We start from the raw sequence: 25,698 nt of genomic DNA on the forward strand, positions 1-25,698 counted from the left end.
CAAAGTTCAATGCAAAGGGAGATATTTTCTTTTAAAGAATTTTCCATTTAAGGACTACAACAAGCTTCATCCCGGGTTAGTGACATCACAAACCCTAAAATTTACATAAACCCCGCCCCCGGGAACACACAACAAAGGGGGCGGGGCCATGTTGGGCTGCTTTAGAGAAGAGGAAGAGTTGTTGTAGTAGAGTGTTGTTGTCATGCCGTCATTTTACGCCGGACTGCTTCACAAACGAGGGTCAATTCAACACTGGATTTGCACAAAAGATTAACATGACGGCACATGCTAGTGGATGAGTTGAATCAACTCCACAGCAACTTCATAAATTTATCCACTAACCATTCAGAAACGTCTAAAAGTTGTAACTTCTTCTTCCTGAGTCTCTCCATCAGTGTCGACTCCGGTTTGAACAATGTAAGGCTGAACACCGTTACTGACAATCCTCATTTTGGCTGCGTGAGATTCTCCAGCTTTGTTGTTGTTGAGCAACCGAAGCATGAGCTGTTAAAGCTCCGCCCTCTTTTGGAAAATGTGACGGGAGCTGCAGCTCATTTGCATTCAAAGGGACACGCGTCGTGTTTTTGCTCACACCCAAATGGGGGAAATTTGACAAACTATAATAAATATGTTTTATTTATTTATTTATTTTTTACAAAGGCTATGTTTAAATTACCATCATGTTAAAGGTGCCGTAGAACGTCTTTTCAAAAGATGTAATATAAGTCTAAGGTGTCCCCTGAATGTGTCTGTGAAGTTTCAGCTCAAAATACCCCATAGATTTTTTTTTTATTCATTTTTTTAACTGCCTATTTTGGGGCATCATTAAATATGCGCCGATTCAGGCTGCGGCCCCCTTTAAATCTCGCGCTCCCCAGCCCCCGGAGCTCGCGCTTGCCTTAAACAGCATAAACAAAGTTCACACAGCTAATATAACCCTCAAAATGGATCTTTACAAAGTGTTCTTTACTGGCATATGCAAATATTGGGGTCGTACATATTAATGATCCCCACTGTTACGTAACAGTCGGTGTTATGTTGAGATTCGCCTGTTCTTCGGAGGTCTTTTAAACAAATCAAATTTATATAAGAAGGAGGAAACAATGGTGTTTGTGACTCACTGTATGTCATTTCCATGTACTGAACTCTTGTTATTCAACTATGCCAAGGTAAATTCAATTTTTAATTCTAGGGCACCTTTAATGTTAATTTTGTATATGATCATTATATATACAGACCCTGTTGACATTATCATGAGATCATTGACCCTTCTTATGGTTTTAGATGGCTGCAATGATTGCAGTTCATCTTTGTATCATGCACATTCTCTCTTTTCCTCTAGCGCGGGAGAGAGGAGGAGGGTTTTGTTTGAGGGACAGCTGTATCCTGTGTATTCAGTAGTTCGCAGAAAGCCCAGATCGGCCATCAAGATAAATATAGTTAGGGCGGGGCGGACAGAGCAGAGCAGGGCACAGTTTTCCCAGCAAAATACATGTTGATTGTTGTTTGAGATGGTGGCCATCTTGCCTTGTGTTTGCCGGCTCAGTCTAGATGTGGAGGATGATTGGAAGATACAGATACGGTGCTGCTGGAATGATATGCTTCTGGTGTCCTGCTGGTTGCCTTACCATCTTTTCTAGACCTTCATATACAAGAACAGACCTGCCTGAGACCGTCTCAGACCATTCTTATCTGCAAGTGACCCTTCCCCCGGCATCCTCAGGTCACAGCGTGGAGGGAATGCAGTCATTAGACAAACACTACCCCATTTATAGTGCGTTGTTCCTCTGCATCCATGACAGTGTTTTGGCTGTAGGGTGTTTGGGATACTTGATGGCCTAAGTCAAAAAAAATATATTGTGATCGCTCCTGACTCTTAAAAGCCTATAGAATTTTTTTAGACCATTTAATCATCTAAAGTTTTCTGTGCCTTCTGTTGAGTAACAAACAGTTGTCTAATGCACTGTATACTTTAAAGACAGAAATTGTGGCTTCCCTTTTTTCCCCTTGCAAAATAGTCCCTGTTTTAACCACACTACTGTACATGTGGTTGCAAGCTAAACAAACACTGGGAGTCTGCATGCTGCATGTCAACCCGATAAAATGTGGCGTAATAATGTGGTTGTTTGGTGTCACTCAAAAAATGTGCAAATACATCTATTTTGTGGGGTTGAGAAATGCAGCTGAAAAATGGGTAGATGTGTTTGTTGCATTTACAGTCGATTGATATTAATTTTGAACCATGTGTGCTGCGTTAAGTGTGGCGAATCCAAAATGAAATGAAGGAAATGCCACTGCTTCCAAACAAATAGTGCAAGCTAGTGCAAGTTCTCTGTACGCTACTGTTCAAAAGGTTGGGGTCTATGAGATTATTCAAATATTTTTATTTATGCTCACTTAGACCACATTTATTTGATAAATACAGTAATATTGAGAAATATTATTACAATTTCTAATTTAATATATTTTGAAATGTAAAGATGGCAAAGCTGAATTTTCAGCATCATTACTCCAGTCTTCAGTGTCACATGATCCTTCAGAAATCATTCTAATAAGCTGATTTGCTGCTCAAGAAACATTTCTGATTATTATTAATGCTGAAAACAGTTTGAGGAAACTGACATTTGTTTTTCAGAATTGTTTGATAAAGTTTTGTAACATTATAAATGTCTTATCTAAGTTTTGATCAATTGAACGCATTCTTGCTGGATAATAATTAAAAAAAAATATCTTACTGATTACAGACTTTTGAACGGTAGTGTAAATAAAATGCCGCACCAGAGCCAATTTCACGACACCCGATAACACGCGTCTTTTTATTTGGCTTCACACAAGAATCTTCATAATCTTCAAGAGAACTTCTGTAGGCAAATATTACGATGACATCACTGCCGGTTACATTTTTGAATGAGATTTTCAAACTTTAATTATAAATTTAAACACTTACAAAGAACGAAAACAGACAGCATAGTTAGACCATAGCTGTGAGATTCTGGATAAAATGGTTGGTTTCAAATAGAGATCACGATTCTCCCATGATTCTGATTATAATCTACAACCAAACAAAATAACATGTAATTTACTAGAGGTTCTGACAAAATATTAATTGCTGGACTCTAATTGCTGGAAAAATGTTTAATTAATTTGAATGAATTATTTAAAGGTGCCCTAGAACGTTTTTTTAACAAGATGTAATATAAGTCTAAGGTGTCCCCTGAATGTGTCTGTGAAGTTGCAGCTCAAAATACCCCATTGGTTTTTTTGTTATTCATTTTTTTAACTGCCTATTTTGGGGCGTCATTATAAATGCGCCAATTCAGCGTGCTTCCCCTTTAAATCCTCGTGCTCTCCGCCCCCCGAGCTCACAACTCTATAATACATTGCATAAACAAAGTTCACACAGCTAATATAACCCTCAAAATGGATCTTTACAAAGTGTTTGTCATGCAACATGTCTAATCGCGTAAGTTTAGTATCTATTTGGATGTTTACATTTGATTCTGAATGAGTTTGATGGTGCTTCGTGGCTAAAGCTAACATTACACACTGTTGGAGAGATTTATAAAGAATGAAGTTGTGTTTATGAATTATGCAAGTGTTTAATAATGAAAATAGCGACAGCTCTCTTGTCTCCGTGAATACAGTAAGAAACGATGGTAACTTTAACCACATTTAACAGTACATTAGCAACATGCTAACGAAACATTTAGAAAGACAATTTACAAATATCACTAAAAATATCATGTAATCATGGATCATGTCAGTCCATCTGCCATTTTTCACTATTGTTCTTGCTTGCTTACCTAGTCTGATGATTCAGCTGTGCACATCCAGACGTTAATACTGGCTGCCCTTGTCTAATGCCTTGAACATGGGCTGGCATATGCAAATATTGGGGGTCATACATATTAATGATCCCGACTGTTACGTAACAATCAGTGTTATGTTGAGATTCGCCTGTTCTTCGGTCTTTTAAACAAATTAGATTTATATAAGAAGGAGGAAACAATGGTGTTTGAGACTCACTGTATGTCATTTCCATGTACTGAACTCTTGTTATTCAACTATGCCAAGGTAAATTCAATTTTCAATTCTATGGCACCTTTAAAAAAATTCAATGACTCGTAAAAAAAATATTGTTTCATTACTGGAATCAGTGTTTTTGAATCAATCTTTTGAATGAATGATTCAATGACAAATACATTTTTAACAGTCACTTGTTGCCAACTGGTGGCGTAAGATGTAATTGACACGACCGTTATTTGAAGCGCCAAGTTAGTTTCAAAAGGTGGTTTTGCTCTATTTTGATTGTTTTCGTAGACATCAGTGTTTATATCCTAACTTTAAACTTTTATCTCAGTACTTCTGTGATAATTTGAATATTTGTAGCACAGAAATGACTACTGTGTGGTTCAAAACTGCTCTCTCTGGCTCAGAGTGGCAGCACAAACACAGATTTGAATGTTCTGGTGTTGTGCCGAATTCGGACCCCCGCCGAATTATTACACCCCAGCCAGATTAGGCAATCAGGTAGCGACTTCAACGATGGGGCAAAATTTGCCAGGGAGTCAAAATTCAGCCACGATTTTGTCAAAGGTTTACTAGACAAGGACGAATCGTTGTCATTAATAAAATAAGATCGGGTGGATGTTTGAATCGAGATCGCAGTCTTTTTACGATTAATCGTGCAGCTCTAGTTAAGACTGAAATCTGGAGTCTGTAGATTAAGGGATTTGGGCTGAATTAATTGCAGATGTTTTGCCACTGGTTGGTTTCATGATGGCAGTCTTGCTGAAGGGAGTTTTTTCTGCATTGCTGCCAGGGGAAAAAGAAAACACCCAGACCCATTTCTCTCTTTTCCTCAGGTCACACTTTATCAGTCCTCCTCACAAGCTTCCTGCCTCCCCCCTCACCGTGGGATCCGGTGAATCAGAGTGCCAGAGCCAAAGGTTAGCATCCAGAGTCCAGACAAAGGAAGACGAGGATATGACTCATCAACCTTTTTTAACAGCCTTCTAATGTCTGCTTTTCTACTCAGACTCAGTTGTTGAGTGAAACAGACCCTGCTGACATTATCAAGGCTTTTTTAACACGTTTCTGACTTTTATTGTGCTTTATAATTGCGGTGGAGTGATTATGATTGATTCATTTCTGCCACAAATAGAAAGCGGCACCGTACGTATCTCCTGTTGAGATGTCCTTGAGAAAGAACAGTGTGAATCCTTTGTGGATTTGTACACCCTGTGATGAGAGTTTATCCAATCATCACACCCACCCATCAGGCTCCGCCTTGAGGTCATGAAATGTAGCGGCTCTCTGTTTCTGGGTTTGGCCGTATGCCACTCGTAACCTTGAGATTCCTCGTAGGCCACTGTTCTCAAGTGATGTTACTCTATAGGACGCGCAGTCAGAAATGTTTATAGAAAGCATTCTCTCGGTCTCTCTCCCAGAGTTATGCCATCCCTGCCGAACAAGCTTTGCCCCACCCACATGGTTTTTCTCCCAGGCCCACCCTGGTGGAGTCTCTGTTTTCTCGACTGTTGCTAGTTCCCTCATGTGGACCACATTTTCAGCAGCTCAATGAATGGAGGCTTCTAAAAATAGTATAAGAAATATGACTGTATTGTCATTCTTGTGTATGCTCTCTGTTACAGCTTATCATGATGTGCAACTCTGCAATAGTCCCATGTGTTTTGACACTGAATGCTCATTTTCAAATGGTACAAAGATTTGTTTTTTATTCAGTCACTGACTTTTTTGTTCCAACACAGTGATTTTAAGAGTCTGTGAGCGGGGTCATGGCTTCATCTGGAAATGTCAGGGTGATTCAGTCTCTGTCCTCTAAACATGCTCTTTGTCATAAAAGAGCATTAAACTCCCTGCAACGATCAACCATGTCTTTTAGAGGTGGACATTACCCATTTAGTTTTGTAGCCTTTGCATTTTGGCACAATGCAAGTATAATAGCAATAAAAACAAATACATGGTTTTGTTGTTATTATCATTATCATTAGGGATGCACCGATATGAAAATTTTGGCCGATACCGATAACCGATAATTCTTCATATTTGAAAGCCGATAACCGATATATTGGCCGATAAATCTAAATCCAAATTTTTATATAATTTTTGAGAGCCTGATTACAAAAACAAAAGCCTCACCATTAAAAGCAATGTCCCGAGCACACAATTATAATGTTCTCATTATAATTTTATGTAGTCTGTATGACAGACTTGCGCTGTACATGTTGCACTTAACTGTATTTTTCTTTTTGAAGTGATTTCAATCACATTTCAAGCAATTCAAAACCATCATGGCAAACGCATCTGAACAAGTGTCTCAATTGAGGGAAATAATCTATTATTTATCAGCTTTAATATATCTGCTAAATTTTCTTATCAGGCCGATAACGATAACATTAAAAATGAACATATATCGGCCACAATATCGGTATTGGCCGATATATGTTCATTTTATTATGTATTTTTTGGTTATTGTGGTTATTTATTGGTTATTGGTTATTGATGGTTGTGCATTATTTATTTTATTATGCTTTATAATACTACTACTAATACTTCTAGTAGTAATAATAATAATGATAAATAAACAATAACAATATACAGTACCGGTCAAAAGTTTGGAAACATTACTATATTTAATGTTTTTGAAAGAAGTTTCTTATGCTTATCAAGCCTGCATTTATTTGAGCAAAAAAACAGAAAAAAACAGCGATATTATGAAATATTATTACAATTTAAAATAGTGGTTTTCTATATTAATATACTTTAAAGTATAATTTATTTCAGTGATGCAAAGCTGAATTTTCAGCATCATTACTCCCAGTCTTCAGTGTCACATGATCCTTCAGAAATTTTTTTCAAGATTCTTTGACAACTAAAAAAGTTAAAAATATAAATTATTTTGTAACAATATACACTACCATTCAGTAATCTTTTTTCATGCTTTTTTTTTTTTGAAAGAAATTAATACTTTTATTCAGCAAGGATGTGTTAAATTGATAAAAAGTGATAGTAAAGACTTATATTGTTGGACAAGATTTCTATTTTGAATAAATGCTGTTCTTTTTAAACTTTTTATGTATCAGCAAATCCTGAAAAAAAGCACAACTGTTTCCAACATTGATAATAACTGATAACTGATCATATTAGAATGATTTCTGAAGGATCATGTGACACTGAAGACTGGATTTATGACTGATGAAAATTCAGCTTTGCATCACAGAAATAAATTATATCTTAAAGTTTATTAAAATAGAAAACCATTATTTTAAATTGTAATAATATTTCACAATATTACTGTTTTTTATGTATTTTTGATCAAATAAATGCAGTCTTGATGAGCAGAAGAGACTTTCAAAAGCATTAAAAATAGTAATGCTTCCAAACTTTTAATCAGTACTGTATATATATATATATATATATATATATATATATATATATATATATTTAATTTGTTATTTATTAATTATTATTATGTAAAAATATAGTCTCTATTTAATGTATTTTACATATTATTAGTGTACTACTCTGAGGGTAGATCGAATTCTTGGTTGGTTAAAGAGGTCTTTTTCCATGAACCGTTAACTTATTGTCTCTGTTTGTTTTCTCAGATGAAGGACTGGTGTCGTCTGCTGCTCTTGGCTGGAATTGCTGCTGTTTTGAATGCAGCCTAAACAGCACCCATGCACACCATGGCAACAATCGGTCCATGCTCAGATGCAGAGGACCTGTTGGCTTCCATCCACCTCGAGAGGTATCTGGATCACTTCCGTCAGGCAGGCTTTCTCCTCGCCCGAGACTTCTGTCATGTGGACAATGTTGCTCTGAACAGGGTGGGAGTCACTGCCACCGGCCACAGGAAGCGTATCCTCAAACTGGTCGAGCACATTCAGCTGATCTGTCAACATCAAGGGCAAGAGCCCTTGCTAGATCGCTGTAATTCAGAGTCTGCTATTCACGAGGTGACCCCTGTCAATGTTTCTCCTTCAAGACATCCCGGCACCTCTTTAGAAACCTTACGTAACAGCTCTGCCCCGAATCTTTGTGCACAAGTGAAGCGCTCATTTTCCGAGCGTAGCACTAGTGTTGTGAAGCCGGTACCAAAACCAAGAACTGTCTTCCACAAGCTAAGAGCAGAGAAATTTTCTTTACCAACACAACACGAAACGCAACCTCGCCAAAAGTCATCTCAGGATCACCTTCTAATAGTTGCAGAAGATTCATCCTCTACTGCATCCAGTACAGACACTGTTGAAACATCTACTGAATCTAAAAAGGTCCATTGTGAACCAGGTCTGAGTAATACCACTTCAGCCCTAGAGACTGGTGGACTGTTACCCCCAGTGCCACCTAGGTTAAATCGAGGAATTCCTCCCTCCACCTTCAGGAGAATGTCGGGCCAGGAGCGTCTCAGCACCCCACCCCTCTGCACCCCACCTGACTCCCCCTCTAGTTATCAGTGCTCTCCCTTCACCAACACACCTGGTTCACCTCCAAGTCCTCCCTGCTCAGGGATAGAGATGGTCTCTAATGAAATCTACTGTGGCACTTTACCAAGCACTCCACGTGTGATTTGGAGTCATTCTGCACCCGTTCCCCCTCCACGCCAGGAGGTCAGCCCGTCCACTGAAAAACATAGGTAAACTGTTACTTTTTCATTGCAATGACACTGGGTCTCATTCACGAAGCATGCGTACGCACAAACGTTACGAACATTTTTACGAACAAATCATGATTCATCAATAATTCTAAAATTTATTTTAAATTTACAAAAAATGTAGGAACAACTGAAACCACTCGTACACATAAAAATATGACACTCTTGGTAGCCTTATAAACATGATCTTAAATGTATTTTGTCAGGGCTTGACCAAATGCGGGTGTATTTCAGCAGTGGTCACTCTTTGGCGGGTTGAATATTATATGTAATATACAGTTTTCAGTTGTAGTCTTTTAAAAAGGAATCTGAAATAATAAACTAAGTGCAATGTAGTGTTGTCATAAATATAGATTTTTCGATACATACTGATACTGAAATATCTGAAACTCTTCCAATACTCATTTTCTTCAGAAGAGATAAACGATACTGCTCTCTCTCTCTCATCTCTCAGACAGTGACTTGACATACAAACCCTCTTCCCCTCACTCACTCGTCTCATTCGCTCCGGATGAATATTGTTGGTGTTACAGGGCTTGAATTTCGAATGGGATTGCGCGTATTGCGCATAATTAGGGGCCAAGCATCGAAGGTGCGGAGGCACCTATTGTTATTGTTAGATTTCTTTTTAATTATTCTTCTTCTTCCGCTCTGGGAGTCTATGGCAGCCCATAGAACTGTATGGTAAAAAGTTGTGAAATTTGGCACACAGTTAGAGGACAGTCTGATCTATGTCCATAGCAAATTTGGAGTCTCTATCTCAATCCCTGTAGCGCCACCAGCTGTCCAAAGTTGCGCTCATGTTTATGTTAATAACTTTTGAACCGTAAGGGCTAGAAACAAAATTCAAATTTTTTTTCCTCTGATTCCTTGGGTCAAGCCGATTGACGTTGTTCTGCCATTTTGAATTTTCTGAAAAACCTACTTTTTCGAGCTGTTTCTCCGATTTTCACGAAAATTGAACCAGATCATCTTCAGACCATGCCGACAAAAAGTTATGGAGTCGATTCCTCAAACCGTTTTCGAAAAACACACAAACGAATTGTACATAGCGCTTGCAAAAATAGACGTAAGGCTGTATCTCCGCAACGCTTTATCATATTCAGACCAAACTTGGTACATGTCATCACAAGCATGACCTGAGTCAACATGCAGCGTTTCGGTGCTGCGCCACCTACTGGTGCGGAGATATAAAAAATTGCTTTTTTTGCTTATAACTTCTGATGGGTTTGTCCAAAAATTATAAGTTTGACATTCAGTTGGATTCGGGGATTCGTTGGATTCGGGGCATCATGCCGAGTCAAAGGATATCCAATTTTTCCATATCGGCCATTTTGGCCGTTGGCCATTTTGAGTTTTGTGCTAAAATGCTGTAATTTACGAAAGCATAAGCGTATCGTTACGAAACTCGGTATGCGTCTTTGGCACCATGCCCTGACAATACTCAAAAAGTTTTGGCACAAAAGTTATAACAAAATTTACAAAAATGCTAATAACTTTTGACTACATTAACCGATTGTAATGAATCTGGTCTCAGTAGATTCCTTGGGTCATGCTGAGAACATAGATATCAAATTTGCCATAGTCGGCTGAACTTCCTGTCCGCCATATTGTTTTTCTTTAAAAACCTACTTTTTCGAACTCCTCCTAGATCATTGCTCCGATTTTCACCAAAATTGAACCGTATCATCTTCAGACCATGCCGACAAAAAGTTTTGGATTTCAAGTCAATACATCGAACCATTTTCGTACAACGGAGCAACGAATTTGAGGCATGATGCAAAAATGACTCTTGAAGCTGTATCTCTGCAGTGCTTTGACATATTGACACCAAACTTTGCAAGTGTCATTGTCACCTCACTCTGACCATACCACATTAATTTGGTCACAGCTCCACCTATTGGTCGAAAGTGATGAACCAGTAAATCCACGTTTTTTTTAATCATTTTTCAGCTCTTTTGCCTAAAATGATCTTAATAGGTCTTTAATTGCTCTCTGTTGCAGTTGGTCTGATGCTCACAGCCATGTTGGCTGGCTTATTGTGCCGTTTTTGTGCTTGGCCCCGTAATTGCTGCTTGCAGCTATATTTTTACTCATTCCTGCAGATTTTGTTCTCACACCCAAAGTGTGCACACATAAAGCTGCCTCTCAGTACTAAATGTAGTTCTTTTTTGCTTCTTTTGCACATTCTCTCAGGCGAAAACACGTCATTAGAGAGTGCCATGTTTGCTGGGAGTGACGAAAGAAAAGAGTGTGCAGAATGCCCTTATATGGACATGATTTGGGCATGTTTTATGTAAATTACTTACCTCAGGCACACGGTCTCTCATTTAGAATACTCCAAATTCATCAACATTAGAATGAGGTTAAAAACAAATTCATGTGTGTATGCACAAATTAGGTTTTCATGAGAATTTCAAACGTGCGTATAAATACAAATAGTGTACGCAATTATTAGTGAATGAGACCTATTTCTTTTTACTGAGCATACCAGCATACCATACCATTTACTTTCAAAGATTCTGCTGGATTTTGATTCTTATGACTATCCCTCCACAACTAACTACACTTTCTCATCCTATAGCACTTTAGAAAAGTCCAACTCAACTGAAACACCCAAAAGAACATCTGGTAGGTTTATTAACACACAAAGTTGTATGATTTGCTTACCTTACATGTCTTTTTTTCTGAAAAATGAAAGTGAATGAAGCTATAGAATAGATTTGTATGAAAATCTCTCTTTCTCTCTCTCTCTCCCTCTCTCTGTATATATATATTGTTGTTTCAAGCCTTTTTCAAAAACATGGTTCTAGTGTGGGTTCCTGGCTTGTGTTCGTTCTCAAACCATTCCTCGCATTTCCACTGCAGAAAAGGGGGTTCCGGTGTTGTGCCGAATTGTTTGACCACCAAATTATGTGATCAAAGGAGTTGCTGTATTGAGATAATCCTAATCCGAATCCTAATCTTAACCCTACCGTCACTACATTATGTGTACGGTCACATAATTCAGTGGGTCACAAAATTTGGTATAATAGACCTTATTCAGAGCAGCGCCATGACGGGTATAAAAGCGAGGCTGTGAGGGATAGACTTACCGTGTTTTCGAGCTGTATAACGCTCCTAGATCACTTATCATTTTCCACAGCTGGAAAATTATAAGCATGTTGTCTGGAGTTGTCTGAAGTTTCTTGGAAAGATTATTTTACACTGTTTCGTCAGTAGATCAATCCAAAAACACATTAAATATCAGTACAACCCACTGAAGAGATGTATGTCCATCCCTCACAGCTTCGCTTTCATTCCTGTTAAAAATGTTATAGATGCACTGCAAAAAATGTTCTTACTTAGAGTTTTTGTCTTGTTTCTAGTCAAAATATCTTAAAGTTCTTAAATCAAGAAGCATTTTCTTGACAAGTAAAAATTATTTTGTTGTTTTCAGGAAAAATAAGTCAAAATTAAGTAAGTTTTTCCTTAAAACAAGCAAAATAATCTGCCAATGGGGTAAGCAAAATAATCTTGTTTTCAGTTTGGACTAAGATTATTTTGCTTGTTTTAAGAAAAACTTACTTAATTTTGACTTATTTTTCCTGAAAACAAGAAAATAATTTTTACTTGTCAAGAAAATGCTTCTTGATTTAAGAACTTTAAGATATTTTGACTAAAAACAAGACAAAAACTCTAAGTAAGAACAGCATTTTTGCTGCTGCGAATAAGGTCTATACCGGGCCGGAAAGATTGGTTCAACTCCGGCCCTAAAAACTTGTTGGTCTCGAATGGGGAGTGGGGAGCGGAGAAATGCTGATGCTGTCTCGTTGAGCAATGTAATAACGTTACACTACGCTGCTCTTTATTTCTAAATATATAAAACTACACACACAGGAGACACTCACCATGCGAGAGAGCGAGTGAATCAACAGTTTCTGTTTATCACTTAAAGCTGCTGTAGGTAACTTTTGTAAAAAAAATTTTTTTTACATATTTGTTAAACCTGACATTATGTCCTGACAGTAGAATATGAGACAGATAATCTGTGAAAAAATCAAGCTCCTCTGGCTCCTCCCAGTGGTCCTATTGCCATTTGCAGAAATACACCGCTCCCGGTAAGAAACAACCAATCAGAGCCAGGAGGAGTGTCTTAGCAGTGTCAATCAATCAAGCTCGCGTGCGCGCTGATCTCACCCCTCTCATGCACAGCGCCAGCGCATACAGGCTTCAAGATTACCGGTGTGCCGCAGCTTTGCTTATGGCGGAAAAACAATCCAAACTGCCAATTCCTCGAGTGGCACCTGCTCATAAAATAAAGATGGGTAAACGGAAAAAGACAGATGACGATGATAAAAAAGCCAAAAAGAAAGAATTAGATAGAGCCCGAAATAAAACGAGGGTAAATATCGGAGCGGCTTTTCCGAGGTGGAGGGAGCTACGTGTCCTGAACGGATTAAAAACCGATGCAGAGTCAGCCACATTTCTGCTTGACAAGTAAGTATCCCTGCTTGATTTGTTTACAACTAAGATAATTTCAAAACAGGACTGACAAATTATGTATGGCATGGTTTCTTGTAGATTTCAGGGTGGTCCTTTGCATATAACATCGTTTTATTTCGCCATAAGCAAAGCTGCGGCACACCGGTAATCTTGAATTTGAACGCCTGTACGCGCAGTGCATGAGAGGAGTGTGATCAGCGTGCACGCGAGCTTGATTGAGTGACACTGCTAAGACACTCCTCCTGGCTCTGATTGGTTGTTTCTTACCGGGAGCGGTGTATTTCTGCAAATGGCAATAGGACCACTGGGAGGAGCTAGAGGAGCTTGATTTTTTTCACAGATTATCTGTCTCATATTCTACTGTCAGGACATAATGTCAGGTTTAACAAATATGTAAAAAATTATTTTTTTACAAAAGTTACCTACTGCAGCTTTAAAAGGACAGATGAAATTTCCAGCAGTTTATGGGAGCTGCCTTTTTTCTAGAATCACTCTCTTTACTGAGAACAGCAAAACAGAAGTGCCGCAATGCTTGCACAAACACCGGGATATGCAATGTTTTTTTTATACTGGTTATAGTCACGTACGTCACCATTCATTCCTCAAGTCTGTGGAAACAAACGGCCAGTTCGCCATAGGCTCCAGTTTGCCTGACCGAGAACAGGCTCTGGCTCCAGAACGCAAACTATTCTGGAAGAATGGATTAACATCTCACAGCAAGAACATGTCAATCTGCTGCAGAGATGCACTATAGTACTTAAAGGGATAGCTCACCCAAAAATGAAAGTACACCATGATTTACCCACCCTCAAGCCGTTCTAGGTGTATATGACTATCTTCTTTCAGCCAAACACAATCAGAGTTATATTAAAAAATATCCTGGCTCTTCCAAGCTTTATAATGGGAGAGAATGGAGGATGAGATTTTGAATCCCAAAAAAGTAGTTAATACTTAAAAGTTAATAAAGGCCTTCTGAAGTGAATCGATGCATTTGTGTAAGAGATATTTTAATCTAAATGTTTTTATCTTATCCTTCTATTTTCTGTTCAACTGACACAGCATCTGCTGAGGACGAAGATGAAATGATCAACCCGTACTGTGAAACTGTTTTCCACAGCAAGCGACATCATCAACATTCAGAGGTGAGAGACTTGAAGAGAGCAAACTTTATTTTAGAGTGAATTTTTACTTGATGTACTCAGATAGGTGTCATTTATTTGTGGTTGAACATGTTTAGGCCGAGAGGACCAAAACTGAGGAAAAGACTACAAATAAAGAGGATAAAACAAGAGATCATGGGTAAGTTCAAGTATTTCCATGAGAGTTCAAATTGACTTCTTCCGCAAAAGCCAGCAGAATGTTTGGTATGCTCACAGTGTTATATCCAGCTGTTAATTGCATAGTGATGCCCAAAACATTGCTATCTTGGATAAAGTGGAATCAGTATGTTTACTTGTTTGAGCTCTAGTGTCTTCAGAATTTATGAGGTTTAAGTGTTTGGATCTGTGAGTCAAAGATAGATTTTTTTTTTTTTTTATGAAAGAGATTAACATTAATGCCTTAAAGGGATACTGACAGTTGGCCAGCCATGGTTTATACTTTAATATGTGTAAAAGATTTTTCTCACACACACCTATTTTTTTGCTTCAGAAGACATTGAGTCATCCACTGGTGTCGTGTAGATTACCATCGTGTTCACTTTGCGTGTTCAATTTAGTGTCTAAAAATCCTCATTTGTGTTCATTTGAAGAAAGTCATATACATCTGGGATAGCATGAAAGTGAGTAAATGATGAGAGAATTTTCATTTTTCGGGTGGAGTATCCCTTTAAGTCACGAAGGTGGCTTAGTAAGCATGATTTAGCAAAGCGATATCCGTAATGTGATTAAAACATAAACGAGAATGCTTCAGATAGCTTTAAAGGAACAATTCACCCGAAAAGGAAAATTCTGTCGTCATTTACACACCCTCATGTCGTTCCAAACCCTATAGCTTACTTTCTTCCGTGAAATGCAAACAGAGCAGTTGCAGCTGAATCTCCCAGCTGCTCTTGTCTATAAAATGAAAATGGGGAAGTCCCCATATTACCATATGAATAAAAAAAAAACTGACAAAAAAAAACAAAAAATGAGTCTGTATGGCTCATGTGCTATATTTCAAATCTTCTGAATATATTATATGATAGCTATAGCTATGTTTGAGGAACAGACTGAAATATTAGTAATTAATCGCAGATGAATCGCCTTCGATATGAACGCGATATTGCGTAGCTTGTCAGTGAACTACGGCTCTGTCTATTAAATGCCGCTCCATTTGAAAGCAGGTGATGGCGATTTCACGGTAATCAGGGAACCGGCTTTACTGACGAAATGCGCGTGACAATCGCATGCGATATATCGCCCAGCCCTAATATATATATATATATATATATATTATATATATATATATATTTTTTTTTTCCTCAACAGCAACAATAATTTTATTTTATTTTATTTTATTTTATTTTATTTTATTTTATTTTATTTTATTTTATTTTATTTTATTTTATTTTATTTTATTTTATTTATGTTATGTTATGTTATTTTATGTTATTTTATTTTATTTTAAAAAGAGAAATGTCCGGTAAACTTAATTAAAGACAATCATGTATCTTCAGCATGTTTTGGTTTGTGGACAGAGTTCAATTTACACAGCTGAGGCCCGTGCATTGTTTTTAGCTTTAGAACAAATAGTAATAGAACAACAAGGTATTTTTTATATGTACAGACTGTAAATCTTATCTACAAGCATTTGAGCCCCTGAAGACTGAAGATCCTATACTCAGTCAGTATAATAGGAAAAGTGGACTATTTAAAGAAGCATGGTTTTATTATTGTTTTTTGTTGGATACTGGGCTATATGGGACTGGCTTGGAATGAACTGTAGATAAAGCTGCTAACGAAGCTCTTCAGCTGAGAGTGACTGAATGTCAAATATCAACATCTGATGTTAAACCCATACTGAGTTTGTATATTTCTAAAGAGTGGCAAAAGGAATGGGATGAATGTGGCCATAACAAATTATTATATGAAGTGAAGCCAAAACAATCAAAAACAGATCAAAACAATCAAAAACATGATCAGACTGTATATCGAATTGATCACACAAGACTTAATCATGTATATTTATTGAAAGGGGAAGATTTGCCTTTATGTGAGTTTTGTAAGTCTTCCTTGACTACAAAGCATATTTTATCGTAATGTCTTGCATTAAATGATATTAGGCAAGGTTCTTATTCAGAAAGTATAATAATGGACATTTTTAAAAGACTTCTTCTTGGAAAATATTAAAATTTTCATTGAAAATCAAATTGAAATATTTTATATAACTGGTATTATTATTATTGGTATTATTGTTGTTGTTATTTTTTAATTAGTTTTATTTGTTTGTAGAGATAATATTGTATACAGTTAATTGAAACATTTTTATTATGAGTATTGTGCATTTTATTACTCTTGAGTCTGCCATGAATATAACCTTTGATGCTAGAATGGCAATAATTGATAAATAAATATTTACTGAAAACAAGTCTTAATAAGTAATGCATTTTTGCTTCTCATTATTTAGCTTTTTTAAGGATGTTTACATATTTTTAGTGGAATATGAACCTGTTTTAAGAGGTTTTTTTTTTTTTTTGCATTGTAATATTAATGTTCAGTGTATATTTATATGTATTTTAAACCTCCTCCTTCTCCCACAGGCAGAACAATCACTCGTGGCTCAAGCGTCTTGATTCTCCAGGCTACTGCACTGTGGGTGAACCCACACCAGCCTCACACTCGTTCCCCCTCCCTCATAACCTCTGCTCCAATGAAGCAGACGAGGACATCATCTCTCCCTACGCCAGCTTCACCTCGTTGTCCGAGCGGATGGAACCTATCCTCAGCGGCTGGCTGGACAAGCTCTCTCCTCAAGGGTACGCCCCATCGGGGCTGCTGCTCTCCTCTCATCTCTGCGTCTCCTGCACGCTCCTCAATGGCTGTTTCTGCTCCCTGTCTATCCTCTCTGGCCGGTTTGTCATCACTTCACGTGTTGTGTCTCCTGCTGTTTGTTCCTGTCCTCCGCTTGACATCTTCCAGTGTCTAGATTCACTTCCTCCTTAAACTATTTGCGACACTACAAACAGCACTATATTACATGTGCTCACATGTGACCTTTGTAATGTAGTTGTTTTTCTTTGACATCATATTTGTTCCTCTATTATAGAAACTATGTGTTCCAGAAACGATATGTGAAGTTTGATGGGAAGAACTTGATGTACTATGGTAGTGAAAAGGTATAATTGCATGTGAACACACTCAATGCCATCATGACATAGTATTATTAAGGAATCATATCATACATTTATCAATCAGTATTTTTTCCTTCATCCACTTTTAATCTCAAGGTTTTTACACATACATTACCGTGTAAAAGTGTCATAAGGTCACCAAGTCTGCATTTATTTGATCCAAAATACAGTAAAAATACTTATTTGAAGTAATATACAGTACAGTCCAAAAGTTTGGAACCACTAAGATTTTTAATGTTTTTAAAAGAAGTTTCGTCTGCTCACCAAGGCTACATTTATTTAATTAAAAATACAGTAAAAAACAGCAATATTGTGAAATATTATTACAATTTAAAATAACTGTGTACTATTTAAATATATTTGACAAAGTAATTTATTCCTGTGATGCAAAGCTGAATTTTCAGCATCATTACTCCAGTCTTCAGTGTCACATGATCCTTCAGAAATCATTCTAATATGCTGATCTGCTGCTCAATAAACATTTATGATTATTTTCAATGTTGAAAACAGTTGTGTACTTTGTTTTTCAGGATTCCTTGATGAATAGAAAGTTCAAAAGAACAGCATTTATCTGAAATACAAAGCTTCTGTAGCATTATACACTACCGTTCAAAAGTTTGGGCTCAGTAAGAATTTTTTTTTTTTTTTTTTTTTGAAAAGAAATGAAAGAAATGAATACTTTTATTCAGCAAGGATGCATTAAATCAATCAAAAGTGGCAGTAAATACATTTATAATGTTACAAAAGATTAGATTTCAGATAAACACTGTTCTTTTGAACTTTCTATTCATCAAATAATCCTGAAAAAAAATATTGTACACAAATATTTTGTACAATTGTACACATTAAATGTTTCTTGAGCAGCAGATCAGCATATTAGAATGATTTCTGAAGGATCATGTGACACTGAAGACTGGAGTAATGATGCTGAAAATTCAGCTTTGCCATCACAGGAATAAATTACTTTGTCAAATATATTTAAATAGTACACAGTTATTTTAAATTGTAATAATATTTCACAATATTACTGTTTTTTACTGTATTTTTAATTAAATAAATGTAGCCTTGGTGAGCAGACGAAACTTCTTTTAAAAACATTAAAAATCTTAGTGGTTCCAAACTTTTGGACTGTAATGTAAATCTTTTGTACCATTATAAATTTCTACACTGTGACTTTTGATCAATTTAATGCTTCATCAATGAATAAAAGTATTAATTTCTTTAAAAAATCTGACCCCAAACTTTGAACGGTAGTGTAATTTTTCCACCCTCTGAATTGCTTTGATATAAATCCAGTCTTTGCATACAGGTTTACTGTCAAAAATAGTTTTTAACCGCCCTTACTCCGTTCTGAACATTGAATAGTGAGTTAAACAGCTGAACAACACTGAATGTCTGTTGTTGACATGTGAAGGCCCTTTCACACCAAACACAGAACAGGGAAGCTGAATGAATTGATGACGAATGGTCTATTTACACCAAGAGAGAAACCTATATTCATTGAGATGAATGAAAAGCAAATTGCCAGAACAATAGATGGTGCTGATCAACAACCAAATTCACGTGTGTGTTGAACCTTTCAGCTCACCTGGTCAGGGAAAAGTTATGTTACACTGTTTAATCATTTATAACTTGCAAGTTGGTTACAATAAATCATTATATTTTGTGTTACAGTACAGCATGCTTTCAGTACAATCAACTGATTCATCATTTTATATGACCCCTTTAAGCACTTCATGCTGCCTGAAGACCTTCAGAATATAAACAATTCCTACAGTACATTCCATTGTGTTTTTCTGTAGACGTCACATATGTTGGTACTCTGTTATTCTTAACACAAATGGTCTCTTTCTCCCAGGATGCTTATCCCAAAGGTGTGATTCCTTTAGCTGCCATACAGATGGCCCGTGTAGCCAAAGACAATAAATTTGAGGTTGTGACAAGTCACAGGACATTTGTGTTCCGAGCTGATAATGATGGTAAGCGCAGCGATTTTAGCAGATAACTTCCTTTTTCTATGAATTTGGCAGATGCTTTTTATGTTGCATTCAAGGTATTCAGTTCATGCATTTCCTGGAAGTCGAACTCATGGCCTTGCTGTTGCTAATGCTCTGTTGCTTGAGATACAGAAATACTTGTTTGCAAAAAATATGTTTGGAAATATTCTTGTAATCTTTTTGGTCACACTTTATATTAGGTGTTCTTAAAGGGTTAGTTCACCCAAAAATGAAAATTATGTCATTAATTACTCACCCTCATGTCGTTCCAAACCCGTAAGACCTCCGTTCATCTTCGGAACACAGTTTAAGATATTTTAGATTTAGTCCGAGAACTTTCTGTCCCTCCATTGAAAGTGTATGTACGGTAGACTGTCCATGTCCAGAAAGGTAATAAAAACATCATCAAAGTAGTCCATGTGACATCAGTGGGTTAGTTAGAATTTTTTGAAGCATCAAAAATACATTTTGGTCCAAAAATAACAAAAACTACGACTTTATTCAGCATTGTCTTCTCTTCCGGAATCCTTTCCATTGAATTGATTCCATTGAATCCTTTCATCTGTCTGTGCTGGTAATGCACTTTTACGTCACCGTGGTTGTTTTTGGAACGACGTGAGGGTGTCATTACTAACTAACCCTTTAACTACTATGTACTTACATAAAATGACTACAGTGTACTTATTGTATTGCAAAAACACTTTTACTGCTATTGCGGTGGGATACGGGTAAGGTTAGGGACAGGTTTGGTGGTATGGGTAGGTTTAAGGGTTGGTTAAGGACTAAGGGAAGGGTTAACAGTGTAATAATAGATGTAATTACAGAAATGAACTACAGCTCTAATTACATGTATTTTTAAAATTTTAGTACAATGTAAAAACATGTATGTACACAATAAGTGCATTGTAATAAATAATACATTTAAAGGAGACCTATAATGACCCTTTTATAAGATGTAATATAAGTCTCTGGTGTCCCCAGAATGTGTCTGTGAAGTTTCAGCTCAAAATACCCCACAGATCATTTATTATAGCTTGTCAAATTTGCCCCTGTTTGGGTGTGAGCAAAAACACGACGTGTGTCCCTTTAATATCCATTTTATATCTCCCTTTGCATTGAACTTTGCAGATGTTGTTTATGCTCAAACAGCAACATTACACACTAACTAAAGTTAAAAAAGTGAAATCATAATCAACCACCCTTTTATATGTTAGTACATTGTAGTTAAATACACTTAATATAAAGTGGGACCATCTTTTTTTATGGCTGATATTAATGTAGAATTGGAATGGATTTTTAGAAAAGTGTTTTACGGCTCATTTGAAATTTAACTGGGGCAAAAGAAACCTTTATGATTCTTTTTATGTCTTGTAGTCCAGAGGAGCAAATGGTGCAGCACGTTGCAGGAGCGGGTCAAAGAGCAACTGGTTTTTGGCCGTCCACGTTTTGGCCCTGGCAGTCACTGCCAAAAGAGCGGCTTCCTGGAGCTCAAAGGAACCAAGTCAAAGATCTACACAGCCATTATAATGGAGCAGATCTGGTTGTACAAGAATGAGCAGGTGATTAGTTAATCACGTTACAGTTAATCGTGTTATAGCCATACTACTCTAGATTTAGTACCGGTGATTTACTTTACCTCTTTCTTCTCTCAGCGTGACGCAATTTGAGTGTTTTAAAAAGTATTCTGAGCTTCTTATAGCATATGTACAATGCATTAAAAAATATTAGCATCATGGTGGTTTGATTACTAATTATTACATTAAGGCTGACCCTTTGTGATATGTGTTTTACAGTGCTTTAAAAATGGGATTGGAATTACTGTAATTGAGGCCAGAGGAGCTACAATTCGTGATGGGAAGGGCAAGAGCTTTGATCTCATTACACCTTATAAAACCTTCAGGTAAACACTCTTTAGAACAGTCACGCTATGCCTCTGTTAAGTAGCTTGTACGTGTTTACCCTCTTAAGTAATTTCCAACACAGCAAAAATATTGTATAATCAGTAATTTGTCTAGTTTCCATTTAATTTATCTTGCATATGTTTCTTTTTCTTACCCCTTAGTTTAAAACATGAAAAAATCAATTGGCCAATGGGGTTCGCAAAATAAACGTAATGTATATTCTCTGAAAACAAGTCATATTATAATGCAGTTTTGATTCTCTAAATATATCTTTTTTAAGGAGATTTAGATATTTTTACTAAAGTGATATAAATGTTTCTTGAACATCAAATCAGCATATTAGAATGATTTCTGAAGGATCATGTGACACTGAAGACTGGAGTAATGATGCTGAAAATTCAGCTTTGCCATCAGAGGAATAAATTACTTTTTAAAATGTATTAAAATAGAAAACAGTTATTTTATATTGTAATAATTATTGTTTCTCATTAGTCTGTTTCACAATTCTGGCTTTATAACTCGCAATTCTGACTTTATAACTCGCAATTCTGGCTATATTCCGCAATTCTGACTTTATATCTCGCAATTCTGACTTTAGAGCTCGCAATTCTGACTTTAGAGCTCGCAATTCTGACTTTAGAACTCGCAATTCTGACTTTAGAGCTCGCAATTCTGACTTTAGAACTCGCAATTCTGACTTTATATCTCGCAATTCTGACTTTAGAACTCGCAATTCTGACTTTAGAGCTCGCAATTCTGACTTTAGAACTCGCAATTCTGACTTTAGAGCTCGCAATTCTGACTTTAGAGCTCGCAATTCTGACTTTAGAGCTCGCAATTCTGACTTTAGAACTCGCAATTCTGACTTTAGAACTCGCAATTCTGACTTTAGAACTCGCAATTCTGACTATATTTCGCAATTCTGACTTTAGAACTCGCAATTCTGACTTTATATCTCGCAATTCTGACTTTATAACTCGCAATTCTGACTTTATATCTCGGAATTCTGACTTTATAACTCACAATTCTGACTTTATAACTCGCAATTCTGACTATATCTCGCAATTCTGACTTTAGAACTCGCAATTCTGACTTTATAACTCACAATTCTGACTTTATAACTCGCAATTCTGACTATATCTCGCAATTCTGACTTTAGAACTCGCAATTCTGACTTTAGAACTCGCAATTCTGACTTTATATCTCGGAATTCTGACTTTATATCTCGCAATTCTGACTTTAGAACTCGCAATTCTGACTTTATATCTCGGAATTCTGACTTTAGAACTCGCAATTCTGACTTTAGAACTCGCAATTCTGACTTTATATCTCGGAATTCTGACTTTATAACTCGCAATTCTGACTTTATAACTCGCAATTCTGACTTTATATCTCGGAATTCTGACTTTAGAACTCGCAATTCTGACTTTAGAACTCGCAATTCTGACTTTATATCTCGCAATTCTGACTTTAGAACTCGCAATTCTGACTTTATATCTCGGAATTCTGACTTTATAATTCACAATTCTGACTTTATAACTCGCAATTCTGACTATATCTCGCAATTCTGACTTTAGAACTCGCAATTCTGACTTTATAACTCGCAATTCTGACTATATCTCGCAATTCTGACTTTAGAACTCGCAATTCTGACTTTAGAACTCGCAATTCTGACTTTATATCTCTTTATATCTCGGGATTCTGACTTTATAACTCGCAATTCTGACTTTAGAACTCGCAATTCTGACTTTATATCTCGGAATTCTGACTTTAGAACTCGCAATTCTGACTTTAGAACTCGCAATTCTGACTTTATATCTCGGAATTCTGACTTTAGAACTCGCAATTCTGACTTTAGAACTCGCAATTCTGACTTTATATCTCGGAATTCTGACTTTAGAACTCGCAATTCTGACTTCAGAACTTGCAATTCTGACTTTATATCTCGGATTTCTGACTTTAGAACTCGCAATTCTGACTTTAGAACTCGCTATTCTGACTTTATATCTCGGAATTCTGACTTTAGAACTCGCAATTCTGACTTTAGAACTCGCAATTCTGACTTTATATCTCGCAATTCTGACTTTAGAACTTGCAATTCTGACTTTATAACTCACAATTCTGACTTTATAACTCGCAATTCTGACTATATCTCGCAATTCTGACTTTAGAACTCGCAATTCTGACTTTAGAACTCGCAATTCTGACTTTAGAACTCGCAATTCCGACTTTATATCTCGCAATTCTGACTTTATATCTCGGAATTCTGACTTTAGAACTCGCAATTCTGACTTTATATCTCGCAATTCTGACTTTAGAACTCGCAATTCTGTCTTTATATCTCGGAATTCTGACTTTAGAACTCGCAATTCTGACTTTAGAGCTCGCAATTCTGACTTTAGAGCTCGCAATTCTGACTTTAGAACTCGCAATTCTGACTTTATATCTCGCAATTCTGAGAAAAAAAGTCAGAATTGTGAGATAAAAAGTTGCAATTATCTTTATTTTTTATTTCATGCCGGAAACAAGCTTCCATAGAAAACAGCTGTTCTTCTCAATATTTTTGTGGAAACAGCGATGCATTTTTTTCCCAGGATTCTTTGATGAATAGAACATAGACGTTATTGAAATAAAGTCAATTTTGATCGGTCAAATTTAACTGCACACTTAAAGAAAGCAGAGATGTCATTCAGAGGTGTGTTCCCACAAAATAACCATGCCAGACTAGAGGCAGTTAATAGGATCCATGAAGGCAGAGCATTAAGAGGGTTTTGTGCACCTTTGCAGCTTTACGGCAGAGTCGGAGCGAGAGAAGAAGGACTGGATGGAGGCCCTGCAGGAATCTATAGCAGAAACACTATCTGATTATGAGGTGGCAGAGAAGATCTGGTCCAACAGGTCCAACAAGATCTGCGCAGACTGCAAAGCCATCAATCCAGACTGGGCATCCATTAATCTCTGTGTGGTCATCTGCAAGAATTGCGCAGGTGTGTGTGTGTGACTGATGTGGTGGTGTAAAGACCGGGTGTATTATTAGCTCAATGGCTTTTCTAGTTTAAATTTATAAAGCACAGTGAATTCTGCTGAATTAGACTAGAAATTCATTAAAACAGATGGTGTGAGATCTTTTGCATTATCCAAATACTGACTATTCGGCAGTGTCTTGGTTGATACAGATGGTGTTAAGAGTTTCTAAGCTCATTTGAGAGTTCATATGAGGTCCTCCATGCCTAAATGTGGCTCACAGGCACCATATCAGGAAGTCTTTTGGGACAAACTGAATGAATGGTGCGTGGAGAGTGATGTGGTGCCCCTTTTGTTCTGTCTGCCTGCAGGCCAGCATCGAAGTCTTGGCACAATGGTGTCGAAAGTGCAAAGTCTGAAACTGGACACCAGCGTGTGGAGCAATGAGATCGTTCAGGTAGGGGTTGCCATGAGGTTTTTTTTCACAGGTCTTTCTGTGAAAAGGACTTTATGTTCCAGTTATCAGCAGTGCCGGTCCTAGACTTCTGGGGGCCCCTGTCAGAGCGTTGATGAAAAACTCAAAATGACCCCCAAACCCTTAATCTTTTCAGAGCTGATTCACTGTCAACAAACAACAGTGTGTTGAAACAGTCAGTAATACAATAAAAAAAAAAAAAAATTACAAACAAAAGAGAATACAGTAGAAAAAAGATACAAATGACATAAACAATTTATCCTACTAAAAATAGCATGCTATACAGAAATTTAATAATCAAATGTAAAAAATAAAACACTCTGTCTTCACCATATGAATTAAAAATACATTGTTTCTTATTAAATGTACTAAATCACATTCGATCACATTTAAAAACACTTTTTCGCAGGTAGGAAGTTTGGTCCTGTCAGCGAGGCACACAAACATGAGTCAAGCTTTTCTTTGACTGTTAGCGTTTTTGCGCCCGCGATCTTCTAACATTACAATCTGACACACCGTTTTACGCGTATTTGGCGCCACCTATTGTTGCGGGTGTATTAATGACGTAAAAGACCCTGAATATAAGAGGAACCCATTTTTTTTCAGATGTATTTCAAAGAAAAAAACTGTTTTATATTCAGAACAATATGGTACTTCCCCAGATGTTTATGTTCACTTAAGAAATAACTGACTGTGTTTAAGTGAAACCTTCCAAAACAGACATTTTGACATATTTTTGTGTATATGTCCGCTTAAGCGCACACTCGAAACCCAAAGTAGCCTATACTTGTCCGTGTTTCTCTCTGTCTCGGATCAAGCACACAGAAAGCCACCTGGGGAACAGCGTCTCTTTTGCAGCTCAGTGCACT

General features: G+C 36.9%; 1 protein-coding gene across 3 annotated transcripts in view; it reads left to right on the forward strand.

Annotated features, from left to right (window-relative positions):
- The window catches only part of arap3 (ArfGAP with RhoGAP domain, ankyrin repeat and PH domain 3), a 50,819-nt gene that overhangs the window by 5,041 nt on the left and 20,080 nt on the right, over positions 1-25,698 (forward strand). For 2 of the 3 annotated variants that reach the window (XM_048176388.1, XM_048176390.1), the window contains exons 2-12: positions 7,632-8,659; positions 11,262-11,308; positions 14,222-14,304; positions 14,400-14,461; positions 16,902-17,117; positions 17,408-17,477; positions 19,351-19,471; positions 20,864-21,048; positions 21,283-21,389; positions 24,178-24,377; positions 24,726-24,811. In XM_048176388.1, the coding sequence (XP_048032345.1) occupies positions 7,704-8,659; positions 11,262-11,308; positions 14,222-14,304; positions 14,400-14,461; positions 16,902-17,117; positions 17,408-17,477; positions 19,351-19,471; positions 20,864-21,048; positions 21,283-21,389; positions 24,178-24,377; positions 24,726-24,811 (2,133 nt within the window). In that variant the 5' untranslated portion in view covers positions 7,632-7,703. Of the gene's footprint in view, positions 1-4,865; positions 4,950-7,631; positions 8,660-11,261; positions 11,309-14,221; positions 14,305-14,399; positions 14,462-16,901; positions 17,118-17,407; positions 17,478-19,350; positions 19,472-20,863; positions 21,049-21,282; positions 21,390-24,177; positions 24,378-24,725; positions 24,812-25,698 lie in introns of all 3 variants that reach the window. The other variant, XM_048176389.1, reaches the window with a different exon arrangement.

Source organism: Megalobrama amblycephala, linkage group LG23 (assembly GCF_018812025.1).
Source record: "Megalobrama amblycephala isolate DHTTF-2021 linkage group LG23, ASM1881202v1, whole genome shotgun sequence".
In the NCBI taxonomy this organism is placed as follows: Eukaryota; Metazoa; Chordata; class Actinopteri; order Cypriniformes; family Xenocyprididae; genus Megalobrama; species Megalobrama amblycephala.